General features: G+C 52.0%; 6 protein-coding genes across 6 annotated transcripts; 4 read left to right on the top strand and 2 right to left on the bottom strand.

Moving 5' to 3' along the window:
- Positions 1-365: 365 nt before the first annotated feature.
- Positions 366-1,515, bottom strand: A1O3_00365 (endo-1,3(4)-beta-glucanase; the record flags this gene model as incomplete). The annotated part of the gene is made up of 2 exons (XM_007730515.1): positions 366-632; positions 688-1,515. The coding sequence occupies 2 exons, from the start codon at positions 1,513-1,515 to the stop codon at positions 366-368; spliced, it is 1,095 nt and encodes a 364-aa protein (XP_007728705.1).
- An 824-nt stretch (positions 1,516-2,339) lies between these two features.
- A1O3_00364 (uncharacterized protein) lies at positions 2,340-6,047 on the top strand (the record flags this gene model as incomplete). The annotated part of the gene is made up of 1 exon (XM_007730514.1): positions 2,340-6,047. One exon carries the CDS (start codon positions 2,340-2,342, stop codon positions 6,045-6,047), a length of 3,708 nt encoding a protein of 1,235 aa, XP_007728704.1.
- Positions 6,048-6,334: 287 nt separating this feature from the next.
- A1O3_00363 (succinate dehydrogenase (ubiquinone) cytochrome b560 subunit) lies at positions 6,335-7,272 on the bottom strand (the record flags this gene model as incomplete). Its single annotated transcript, XM_007730513.1, has 3 exons — positions 6,335-6,773; positions 7,069-7,162; positions 7,221-7,272. 3 exons carry the CDS (start codon positions 7,270-7,272, stop codon positions 6,335-6,337), a joined length of 585 nt encoding a protein of 194 aa, XP_007728703.1.
- A 1,743-nt stretch (positions 7,273-9,015) lies between these two features.
- A1O3_00362 (uncharacterized protein) lies at positions 9,016-9,468 on the top strand (the record flags this gene model as incomplete). The annotated part of the gene is made up of 1 exon (XM_007730512.1): positions 9,016-9,468. One exon carries the CDS (start codon positions 9,016-9,018, stop codon positions 9,466-9,468), a length of 453 nt encoding a protein of 150 aa, XP_007728702.1.
- A 768-nt stretch (positions 9,469-10,236) lies between these two features.
- Positions 10,237-10,872, top strand: A1O3_00361 (uncharacterized protein; the record flags this gene model as incomplete). Its single annotated transcript, XM_007730511.1, has 1 exon — positions 10,237-10,872. One exon carries the CDS (start codon positions 10,237-10,239, stop codon positions 10,870-10,872), a length of 636 nt encoding a protein of 211 aa, XP_007728701.1.
- A 666-nt stretch (positions 10,873-11,538) lies between these two features.
- On the top strand, positions 11,539-12,321 carry A1O3_00360 (uncharacterized protein; the record flags this gene model as incomplete). The annotated part of the gene is made up of 1 exon (XM_007730510.1): positions 11,539-12,321. One exon carries the CDS (start codon positions 11,539-11,541, stop codon positions 12,319-12,321), a length of 783 nt encoding a protein of 260 aa, XP_007728700.1.
- Positions 12,322-12,378: the final 57 nt, after the last annotated feature.

The raw sequence follows: 12,378 nt of genomic DNA, 5'->3' as shown, positions 1-12,378 counted from the left end.
TAGGGTACTAACTTCAGGTATGCAATCGATAATCAGGCCCCAGCTCATTCAGCTAGTGGCCTGCAACGCCAGAAGCCGAAGTATGTTAACTATGTTCTCAGGTCAAGCAACAAGGGTGTGAGTGTGCTAGAAACACTGCAAAGACGATATCCGTACATGATTTGGCATCCCTTCACACTGCGACTGCAGTATCCGTTGTGATCTGCACTGCTATTCGGAACAAGCTTTAGCCACCAACCAGCAGCACCGACAGTTGCCTCTGATCTTTGCTTGTTCCGACCACATGCAGGGATTCCTCTGGAGGTGCCCGGCCTCAGGTGTTTACTCCTTAACGCCACGCTAATTCACTCGGGGAGAGCCTGCTCCTATAAGAATATTGGCAGGACTCTTGAGCCAGACCTGGACCGAAGTCTCCGAGGAGGACCAGGCCGTGTTCTCGGTGGCCCACCAGTAGATGGCTCCGTCGGCGTTGTTGTGTTTGCACTCTCCTGCTCAGCATCGTCTTGAAAGACCTGTAAGATGTTGATTGCCCAGTAAGCTTCGGCGAAGTCTCTAGGATTGTTGGCCACGTAATCCTCGCAAGTCGGCGCTAGGGTTGCACAAGTCGAAGTATTCCACACAGCACCAGCCCACTAGGAAACAATCAGTAAGGGGTAGGCTATGACAAAAGGGCTCTAGCCAACTAACCTGGCCGCAGAACGTGGTGTCGAACACGATCTGCAGATTCTTGAAGTGATCGTCGATGTTGAATGGGCCTTGAAAGATGGAGTTTGGAGTGCCCCAGCTTTCACTGGGAGCTGGGGTACTGCTCACGATATCGTCGGGGAAGGAGCCTCGCGCGAAGAACCAAATCTTGATGAAGTCGGACGTCCATTCGGTCGCAAAGACACCGCCCCCAGCAGCGTTGAATTCGTTTCCAAAGGTCAGATTCGAAATGTCTCCAATTGAACACCCTGCATTCATCGGCTGCTCTGGAGCGTTGACATCACAATTCGAAGTGACCAGCTCGCCCAAAAAATCTGTCCCGTTACTAACCACGGCGCCTTCTCCAGTATGCAGAGTCATGCTGTTTGTGGCTTGATCGTTCACGCCCTCGACGATATCTATCTCTCCATTACTCGGCCAGTCAGTTCCGAGCATCCAAAAGGCTGGCCAAGTGCCGCAGACTCCTCCTGGCATATGCACAATGTCGGCAATGACTAATGCATGTTGAAATGATTGTGTGGATGAGACTCGAATACTCGCCCGTCCTTGGGGAGCCACCTCTTCTGTATCCACCCCCATGTATATCGCAAAGGACGAATTCCCCCCTTCAATAAAACCCGCCAGCCCAGTGGAGTTGGCCTCTTCCAGGGATTTGAATTGTACTAGGCCATCCGTCGGGTCGGTGTCCGTAAAAAAGTCGAAGCCTTGCCAGAAGGCGTCCCCGGAATAGTCCTGAACCAGCTGATACGCAGCGAACGTGAATGGAAAGAAAATGCTGACCAGCAACAAGAAGAGCTTGTGAGAACGCATTCTTGTACCTTGTCGTGTTCGAAAGCAGTGTTTTGAAAGAGGCAACGGGGTTTCAGGGTGGACAGATGCCACAACAGCAGTGCGAGAAAGAGAGGGACAGCCACAAGTCAATTGCAGTGCAGGAATGAAAGTCTAGGCTGGGCAGAGTCGACTCGTCCAGGCCTGAACAAGACAAATGGGAAAAGAAGAAAGGAAAGTAGGAGACCAGCGCAGGCTGAGAAGAGTCAGTGAACTGAACAGGAATGAGATGTGCTTCTTCAAGGAGATGGTGTGTGTGAAACCGAGGCATTCAGCAACGCCCCAGAACGTTATGCGCGCATTGTCCTCCATTTTCTGCCAGTACCTCATTCCCCTCCGTAGGAATGTGGCTAGTTGTCACCGGAGAGGCTACCAGGAATCTGGACCGCCGCAGAGAGTCTCCTTCTGGCCCGGCATAAGGGACGGTGGATGCAAAGGCAGGCGGGTGTGCAAAGCAGACAATAGTTCAGCTTGCAAAAAGGCTCGTCCCAGTCCAGTCAGCCTTGAAATGGGAAAGAAGAGATGAAACCAGCGACCATCAGAGACTCCAACAACGAAGAGCTAGTCTCGTATTAGATCTTGTGAAACATGTTTCGGCGAATGCCCCCGCAGTCTGATCGCGTGCAACAGCGGCTTTTTGACTGGGCATCAGTGACCGGCGCCACGATCCATCAAACATTCTATTCCGTACATGTTCAATCCCTAGACCTCCAACCACTTCCAGCAACAGTGTGCATCTTAGCCACTATCTCCTACTTCAGGACAAGAATGGCTGGCGAGCCACTCGCTCCCTTTTGTCTGCCATCATGACCCCCGTGGCGCAGCAACAGCCAACTGCGCCAGCCTTCGAGCCCTCTGACTGTATACCAATCGCCCATCTGTCTCCGAGTTCAGCGAGACCAGCCTCCCACATTCAAGCAAAAGTTGCCCTGGTCTGGCCCTACTCTAGCTCGACAGGCAGCCTTTCCCTACTTCTAGCCGATCCGGATATTCGTCTTCGGAAATACAAGGGCCAGGTTAGGGTAGTCTTTCGGGATGGATGCGCAAGAGAAATTGCGAAGACCAAAGTCGGCATCGGAGACACAATCGATCTCGCCTTGGTTGGCTGTGAATGGAAAAACACGGGCGAAACAGTGTCGACCCCGGGCAAAAAGATAGACTGGGACTTGGAATTCCACGATCGGGCCATCTTGCAAGTCGTTCGCGATCAGAACCAAACAGCTGTTGTAAACTATACGGGGCGCGCGTCAAGCTCGCCTCCCACGACAGATGTTACCACACCATTAGCTAACCTACAGGCTACTAGCCCCCGGCTCAATGGTATTCTCCCTCGCGAACAAAGCACTATCCAAGTTCAGTTGACACCATTCAAATCGACCAGGCAGTACTCCAGTGGCTCTCTTATTGGTGCTTCCCTGGGACCCTTCGCCGAAGATGATGGCTATGTACTTGGCAAAGGCCGCAAACGTACCAAGTTCGCGAGGAATAGTGGTGCCTGGAGTCTTGTGGATTCAGAAGACGCAGAGGAGCCGAATCGTAGTATACAGACAAACTTGAACGATGCAGAGCCTATGCCTCCGGGCCTATCTCCACAGCAGGCGGAGATAGATTTCACCTCAGATCGTACTGGAGATAATGCAGACCAACCAACTGAGGCTGGCATTGTCTCGAAATCTGCCACTTCTTCATCTCCTGTGCCCCATACGCCAAACCGAGAGACCGAGGAATCCTTCAGCCTACGGCCCTCTACAGCAGCGACAGAAGAACATACGATATCCACTACAGTCGTTATGGGGCCTCCTTGGACACCGTTAAGGGCTTTGCCACTGGATCGCACTTCTAACAAAGCCATCAGTGATCAAGCACCTAGCGAAGAGCAGTATGATGAGACCTCAACGCCTCGGATTCTTCCTCTTGCATCTCCAGGTCTTCCACTAGTCTCGCCACTGATACGGCGTTCCGGTGTTGAACTCGGCTATTTCCCGCTGCACCGGGAGCCTATGTCTCAACTAGAAGCATCAGGGGAAGGTCAAGGATTTCCAGCGCTTCGTCAAAATGGTACGGCTGGTGCTGATTATGTTACTCTCGTCTCCGACGATATGGCCCCTCTCTCAGAGGAGACTTTTGTTCAGAGACAAGCGTCTAGTGGGGAGAATCCAGGAGCTCATGGTGTGGATGAAGATGTCCATGGCGAAGAAGCTCATGAAAATACAATCCCAAAGCGTCTCGACTCAAGGTCCATTTCTCCAGATTTGAACAGCCTTCAGAATGGTGCTCTTACAGCACGACCAGGACTACTAGAGGACGCAGACGACGAGCAGGCACTTACCCCGTTAGAGGAACGCCCAGCTCTCCAGGTTGTCGCAGGACCAGATACAGAACCAGTGGAGATCGAGGACGACGATCTATATGGAGCCCCTAAGGCAACTCCAAGGTCAAGCATCTTAGTTGCAAACTTGACCTCACTTCAACAGCCACAAAGCTCTGCGGATACTGTCGAGCAATATCTACAAATGTCTCCGACAACGACTATTCCTTACGCAGCAGGTAGCTCTATATCAGACGTTCCCCAATCACCAGCCTCGCAACACTCCCCTGCACTGGACTCGTCCAGTGTTTCTTGGGAAGGCAAAATGACAGTCGTTGCTGTTGAATGCCAGTCTCTTGGTACATACCCAGTACCCCCGTTCCCATTCAAGAAGAACTGGCATAAAGCAAAGGGCTCCGGTTCGTCAAGCCGGCGATCGTCTCGTCACTCACAACATCAGTCATTAGACGGGAACGTTGACGGGGATGATAGCTTTCCGCTACATCAAAGCGAGGTTCATGAGAGCCCACTTTACCCTTTGGAAGCTCCTGGTGCAGGACGAATAGAAGACCAATCTGTGGCATCTGAAAAAGACGTACATGGAACTTTAGGAGAGTCCCAAGAAACAATGGACATAGATTCTGTTGATGACGTCGTGACCATTTCCACTGACGAAGACCATTCTGTCGGGCCGGATATCGAGGAGGTCGTTGAGGTTTCACCTGCATCTGATGCTACGCACAGGCAGGAGCTACCAGGACAGCTTCTGACTCCTGATCAGACACAGCGAGACCGGATTGAGATTGACTCGGAATCTGCGATCAATTCTGCTAACCAACAGCCACTCTCGCTGATCGAACCTCTCTCACCCCGTCCCACCCAAGAAGTAACAACAACCGTGCAGTTACAGGAAGAAGTGCAGATGCAAATAAGGCATGAGAGTGCCACTCCTACGGTATCCACGCCTGAGTCGAACCCGGAGCCAGGGCAAACGACATACCGTCGAACCTTCCAGCGACTCTCTGTCAGGAAATCAGTCATGTCGGCCAACATTTCCAGTCCATATTTCACGCCTCGCAAAGAAACGCCAGAGGTTTCATCGCCATTGTCCCGAAATGAAACCCTGACTGTTCCGGAACCGGTCGTCAGTAGTCTCCCGTCATCTCCGACGCATGAGCCGTCCAAGTCTGTGAAGTTGCCTCTCTCAGTTCACGAAGTAGGTCACGCTGGTATTGATATGACATTCCCAGAAGAGAGAAACCAGAATGGAGAGGTCGCGCAACAACGAAAAGGGACCACCACATCTCTGTCGTATTATCCTCACCTTACTTCTATACCCGAGCATTTCGGAGACTTGGTTGATGTTATCGCCATTTGCGTTAGGAGGTCGTCCGAGCCTCAGCGATCAAAATCAGGACCCAAGGACTACTACACCACCTTGCGACTTGCAGACCCTTCACTGGACTCTGAAGAAGTAGCCACCACTGCTCAGATTTTCCGACCTGTCAAGAGTGCATTGCCGGTGACAGAGTACGGTGATGTTGTTATCATGCGGAATCTAAAGGTTCAGACTTTGAATAGACAGTACATGCTGTTGAGCACTGACACTTCTTCTTGGGCTGTTATCAAGGTCTCCAATAGAGCCGAGCCGCCAATGTGGGATGCTGTCGTTTCAGGCCCGCCCATCGAACATGGTCCGGGGGAGGCATTGTACGTGGAATCTCTCCTTCGCTGGTGGGAAAATGATGGCGAAGAACAGTTTCCAGATCGACCGACTTCAGAGCAAGAAAGAGGGAATACATGGGACGAGTCCAGTCACCAAGGGACACCGGCATTAAGTCGGATCAAAGAGAACGTTCTCTCTCATAACTGGGCACTGCCTGCCAACCGTCGCAAGGCGAACTTTACAGACAATATCAACAACGACGGCGAAACAGACGAAGTGGTCGTAGAAGACGATCTGGACGAGACCACCCCTCTTGACGACAAGACAAACCGGCGTCGAGAATCTACAGTCTCGACGGCACGCTCCACCACGAGAGATCTGGGCAAAGAATCTACGCCTCGACGCAGCGTCAAAAGCCGAGCATCCCCTAACTTGGTGCATGAACTGAGGGACGGCACCAAATATGTGGACCATGACCGGCGGAGAAGTGGGAGTGTGATACATGAGTTGCGAGATGGAGCGACATATGTGGATGACTGATATCACATCCAACATCCAACATCCAACGTGACGACCAATACTGATTTAATCACTGGGACCGAAGCATTTGCGCCTTATTTGTATCATAGCGCCAGAGATTTGTGTGGGCTAATGGGTGTGGACGGTCACAATTCTAGGATGATGTTCAGGGTGAGAGCATCGTAATAAAAGGCCTCGAGGCAAAATCGTGCTTTCTGGCAATTCATAAACTCTCTCCGTGCCGAGATAATAGCACCATATTTACACCTGCGGATGCTGGAGCGCTGATTCCTCCTCGCAAATCTTAATCACAGGAAAGTCAACGCCAACGCACTGACCACACTCAGACCGACGACAGACCACCCAGTAACAATGACTTGCTTGTTTGTGATAGATGAGCCGGTATCCCAGACCAAATGCCTGAGTCCGTTGAAGCTGTGGAAAGTGAAAGGCAGGGCCACCAACGACTTGAGGGCTACCTTTGCGAGAATAGGTAGGGTTGCGAAGCTCGCGGCCAGACTGGCAGATTCCAAGTGCCAACCAAACAAGGGTGCGGCGAGATATGCTGCACCGAAAACGTAGATTCCTCCCGAGAGAGTGGCGCCCGTGATGCGGTTCAAGGCGGATAGATACCATGTTACTTGAGGTTTGTAGATCGCGAGGTGCGGGGAGACGGGGCGGTGGCGACGCTGAGCAGCGAGGATGTCTTGGGCACCGGATTGGGAAACTTGCGTGGTTGCTGCTTGTCTATGCACAGAGAAAATAAGGTCAGTGTATTTGTTCCTGCCGGCTGCGTGCATCAGAGAGCTTTGGGCAGTTGGATTGAGAACTGAGTGGTCCGTCTGGCTTGCAATAGGTCCCAGGCCGGTCGTATGCCATCTCCATTGTGCCTCCCTTCCGCGCGAAAAACGTGTCGCCTGCTTGAACTTGGGGAATGAGACCTATCATGCGACGGCGCCTCGCGTGTTGTTCCATGTTCCTTGCTCTTCCGAGAGATGGGAGACGAAAACGCAGGCCGAGACAGTGTACTGTGCTGGCTCACCTATTTTGAATGTGCTGGCCCATGGCGACCGCAGCAGGAGCTGGTAATCTTGACAGAGGAGTCTTGCTGAAGGTAGAAGGGTTGGCTGCGACCACTGTTCAAGATACCGGGTCAGTTCAACTGCTTGAGGCTTTTGGGAATTGGGGTCCTACGTCGCCGAGAGGTCGCCTGCAGCGCCCGGCGAGAGAACACGTTGGCGGCCATGGCTTCTGCAGTTGCTGATGCTGCTGCTTGGGTGAGATATAGCGCGACGCTGTTGGAGGCGGCTCAGTCGACAGTCAATTGAAACAGGAGCTCATGATGTCGGCTTCAATCCGATGATGGGACTCGGATGGCTTCTCGGCTGGTTCGCCTTGGCGCTGCACGTGACGGCGGATTATTTTGGCTGCACGCTCATTGGAGGTTTGCAATATCAGTCGCAGGGCTGGGATAGGGGATCACAAGTCATATTGGGCACACATACCTAGTCTACTAAAACTGGACCTAATAGCAAGACTATTAGTCTTCTTTGTCTTTTGTCCTGTGTATCACATCCAGCTTACTACGACAGGGATACTGAAGGTGTTGATGCAGAAGCACTGTCCAAGGAGCCTAACCCATGACACAGCGTTGTGTTTACGCATGAAAGGTTGTGAAGATGCGTGGGAATAACTTTACCGCAAGAGAGACGTCACTGCGCAAGGGTTCCTAGATACGGTGGGTGATATCTTGTGTGCACAGGTGTTCCATTGCTACAGCAGCAGATGGTGAAGAAGGCTACGTTACGTTACAGCGTAGTTCGTAAGTTATGACCAGACCGAAGCTGTGTTTCGATGCACACTGGGGCCTATGGCCTAGGTGTCTATGGGCGTCGAATTCGTGCAAGCCAACCTCGCCAGCCTCACCAGAACGCCATGGTGTACCCTCACCGTGTCCATGTGCTCCTGCAGTCCGCCCCAGACTCATCGGATTATAAGTCTGGTTGGGCGGGGAGAAGCTTCACAGCATTCGGGCCTATAGGACCTGTTGTTGCAGTGGCCGCAGCCTCACAGAGTGAATCTCATGTTTTCCAGCCCAAACACTTGTTCTCCCTGCGCACCACTACCATCGCCATTCGCCTCAAGCATCATCATCATCAGTGTCAGCATCTCCATATGATGAGATCATGTCGCTCATTGTTACCTTGAAGTATGCCCGTGCAGGCTCATGCATTTGTTCACCTAGCGTCACTCCCTTTATCCGTTCATTGTGCCCTCGACATGGCGATAGCGACTTTATGAGCAAGAAGCGCAAGATAATACGACGAGCCAGGACGAGTACAAGAGTCCCACCACCACCAACATCTCTGACAGTCCTAACAGAACAGCAGGCGACGCAAAGCGTCAAAAGACATCCGATACTCTCGCGACGACCACGAACGCCACTAGAACCTCACCTCGAACTCGAACTCGAACTCGAATTCGTGATGAGCCCTCATATTTCTTCAGCCAGCTCGGGAAGTTGGAAGAAAATATTGAACAAACCCTTACGCTTGGAAACATCGCGGACAGATACCTACACACTCTCCCGTTGTCTAGCTGTCAACCGGTACCTTTGACGAACATCGAATTTCTCAGCGCAAGTCTCGAGTGCCGCCGGATCATCTACCGCTACCTCCTTGTCCCAGCGTCTAAATGCATCACCTTCTCTGATCGGAGTGCGCGCCCGGGTACATCAACTGCGAGACCTCAACTGCAAACCTCGATCCTGTACCTGAATAGTCAGATTTATCGTGAAGCGACTCGAATTCTGTATGGCGAGAACACATTCATCGCAGCAGAGCCCTCACAGCTGTTTTTGCCAAATGGCTTGCAGGGTCTCCGACGGAGAACGACAACCTATGTTCGCCATCTGTCATTCAAGAAGTGGGGGAGTGGTGCAGATTTGTGCGATGAAACGAGCGAGTCCATCTACAAACCTATTTGGAAGATGATGCTCAATCATCCGGGATTCCTGGGCCTAAAGAAACTTACCATCCGGCGTGAGGTTGTCCGACCTGTCGATCTTGATCTGTTCAGATTGCAGATGGTTACCGCCAACCAAGGGAAACCGTTGGACATAAGAAGAATATACAACAAGCAGGAAATGGTGGTGGAAGCAGCAGCGAAGTTGGCGTGGCGAGCCGCGCACAGGGATTCGATATTCGAGGGCCTTGTTTATGTCCAACAGGGTGAAGAGGAAGTTCGCTCAGGGATGAGAATATTCTTGAGCAACACCATCGAGGTCTGTCTGATACGAGGTGGTAAGACAGGGGTTGCTACGGCTGCAGAGAACGATCTGCATTCGGCGCTCTTGGACATGCTGTTTCATGGAAAAGAAGCTGATATGAGTGGGGCTGACAGAGCCTACCGCCGATATCTCAGGAAACGTGGCTATTATTGACCCATGTGTCTAGCATCGAGGGCGACCCAGGTTGGTGTTTGATGGTTGGAAAGAGTCAAAGGAAAACCTTGAGTACTGTACAAGTATGCAAACCACCATCAGAGATCAATCTCAGAATAGTGCTGAGCATTTGCGTCCCATGCTGAGCTCTTGGTAAATTTATCTCCACAGTTCACTCTCGTCATGAAAAGGACTTGTCCACGGTTAGGGCGGATATCTGCGGCGGCGCCTCTTGTTGCTGCGAACACCACACGCCGCCACCGCGGAGACAGCAAGAGTGAAACAACAATCCAACGAGGGAGAGGCTGGTGATTGTCGAATTAATTTCATTTATAGCGCCGAGTTTGGTCCGGTCACGCACTGGTGAATCGTAGAGTAGACTGATGGCCACACGAAAGGCGCAGTAAGCTTTGCTGGAGTACTTACGGATATGTGACAGGGCGTGCGGCCTAAGAGACTACTGGATCAGCTGCCGTAGTATTGAGACCTGACTTACAGTAGGTACCAGACTGGCATACTACAGTGCAGGGTAGTAGTGATTGTCGTCAAGCTTCAGCAACAGGGCGTGCTGGTCATCCATTGTAGGAGTTTGCCATCCTGCTTTCTTATTGTCGCCACCTTGGAAGCCAACATGGCGCTTGGTTAATTAAACCACCCATTCTTTGGCACAGTAGATGCCAATGTGACGAGAGAAAAACAGAGATAAGACGATTGAACAAATCTGCCACTAGGTCTCAAATACACAGAGATAGTCGACAATCCTCCAGTATGTTCGCCCAGCCAGCCGTGGCCCTTCCTCTACCCGAGTACTCATTCAATGCGCACATTTCCTCTCCTGCAGCTGTGCAACTACGACCCCGGCTGGAGACTACGCAGACACCAACATTCTCAACCAGAGCAGCGACTGTTCAAGATGCGCCCGCTATCGCTGAGCTAGGCTCGACTGTCTTCTCGACAACCTATGGCTTCTCCATCCCGACACCGGATCTCAACGCTTACCTGGACGAAGCATATAGCATCTCTGCCATAGTCAAGAACATTACTAGCCCCTCTATCCATGTGGTCGTGGCGTGTTCCGACTCCGACAATCGAATCATTGGCTTCGCGCAGTTGACTGAGGGTACTACTGAGGCTTGCATCGAGGACCTCGAGAGCATCGTCGAGTTGCAGCGTCTATACGTCCACGTGGACTACCATGGCGCTGGGGTGGGAAGGACGCTCAGCAAGGAGATTGAGAAGATAGCCCGGGACCGCGGATATCGCACCATGTGGTTGGGCGTATGGGAAGGCAACTTCAGGGCGCAGCGGGTGTACGAGGCGATGGAATATTCAAGGGTCGGCGAGCGTGAGTTCAAGATGGGGCAATGTATTCAGACGGGCTGGATCATGTGCAAGGATTTATAGACGGTTATCCTCCTCTTTCCAGCCTGCTGCGTTTCAATGTACAGAACGGTAGCAAAGGAGCGCGGGACGGGGGTGCAAGGCTGATGCGATGCAAATTCAAATAAAGTGCAGCTGCGCAGATGTATCCATTGTATGTGACCTTGATCATGAAACCCGTGCGCTTCATCGAGAGAAGAACATGGGCGATTAACGGCAGGTCTGGTGCTCCTTCTAGGACTCCGTTGAGGGCAAAGAACCGAATATCAGATCAATGCCCGTTACCACTTCTAGAGCAATCAAGTGTGCTTGGAATGTGAGCTGCCAGGCCGAAGTCCATAAGGAGGGAAAAGAAGGAGGCGGAGAGTTGTTTACGGTGGAGGAATTTATATTTCGTGCTACTGCGACTGTGAGGTGTGGCTGACTTGGCAGAATAATATCCACTCTCCGCATAGAATCATACGGAGTACGCATGGGATATCGTGTTCACTTCTGTCTGCGACACCAGAGTCGTTTGAGTCGAGACTATGGTAGCCTTCTCACGTCGATCCCTTGTCCCTCTCTTCATGATGGTCTAGCCGCGACCTTCCTTCTCATCCTCTGCTCGTGTTTCGAAGCAGTTTGCTCCTTTCCTCTTGAGGACCTTGCCAGCTTCGTCGTCCTCTGCCACCCTCTTGGACTCCAGCAACCATGCACAACGCTCTCAATCGACTCCAGGCCACCTTCGGGTTCTTCACCTCCTGCGCGTTTACTCTGGCGTTGATCATCGCCGTCCTGTCTCTCATTCCCATACCGGCCTCTACAAGCTCGCCTAGCGCCTCCGTCGCTGTCCGCAACGTTCAGGTCGTTAAAGGTCGCCCTCACTACTACTCTCCGAAACGCGAAGAATACGCCCAGATCAGGTTCGACCTTAATGCCGACTTGTCGAGTCTCTTCACTTGGAACACGAAACAGTTGTTCGTCTATGTGACCGCAAACTATCCTAATGGAAAAGACGGTCAAGGTGATTTGTCAGAGACGGTCATCTGGGACACCATTATTCCCGCCACTTCCACTCCATATTCCTGGCAGAACCTGAAGCAGAAATACTTCCCTGAGAAGAAGAAGTCGAACTCTAAGAGCCGAAGGGATTCAAACGCAAAAACCAAGACGACAGACCTTGTCAAGCCCGGTGTGCTCTCTCTGAAGAACCAAAAGCCCAAATACCAAATTACAGATCCGAGCGGTGTCATCAGTGAGAGGAGTAATGCGACATTGCAGGTCAGCTGGAATCTCCAACCTTGGGTGGGCTCTTTGGTCTGGGACCAAGGCTACCTGGGCCAACGAATTGGGAAATGGAATGCTGGCAAGGCCGGTAGGAGTGAGCCTTTTGACTTTCCGCCGTTGAAGGGCACCAAGACAGATACTGTCAAGGACAAAGAAGGGCCTAGAACCCCGGAGGCCGGTTCTGCTTCACCAGTCATCGAGATATAGATGAGCGTGCCAGAGCGTGCCAGACTGCACACGACCTCTCTTCCCGGGCGCTCTTCA

The sequence above is a fragment of the Capronia epimyces genome (assembly GCF_000585565.1).
Source record: "Capronia epimyces CBS 606.96 chromosome Unknown aczIQ-supercont1.1, whole genome shotgun sequence".
NCBI classification, from domain to species: Eukaryota; Fungi; Ascomycota; class Eurotiomycetes; order Chaetothyriales; family Herpotrichiellaceae; genus Capronia; species Capronia epimyces.
The sequence above is the reverse complement of the archived record's forward strand: the minus strand, read 5'-3'. Positions and strand labels throughout refer to the sequence as shown.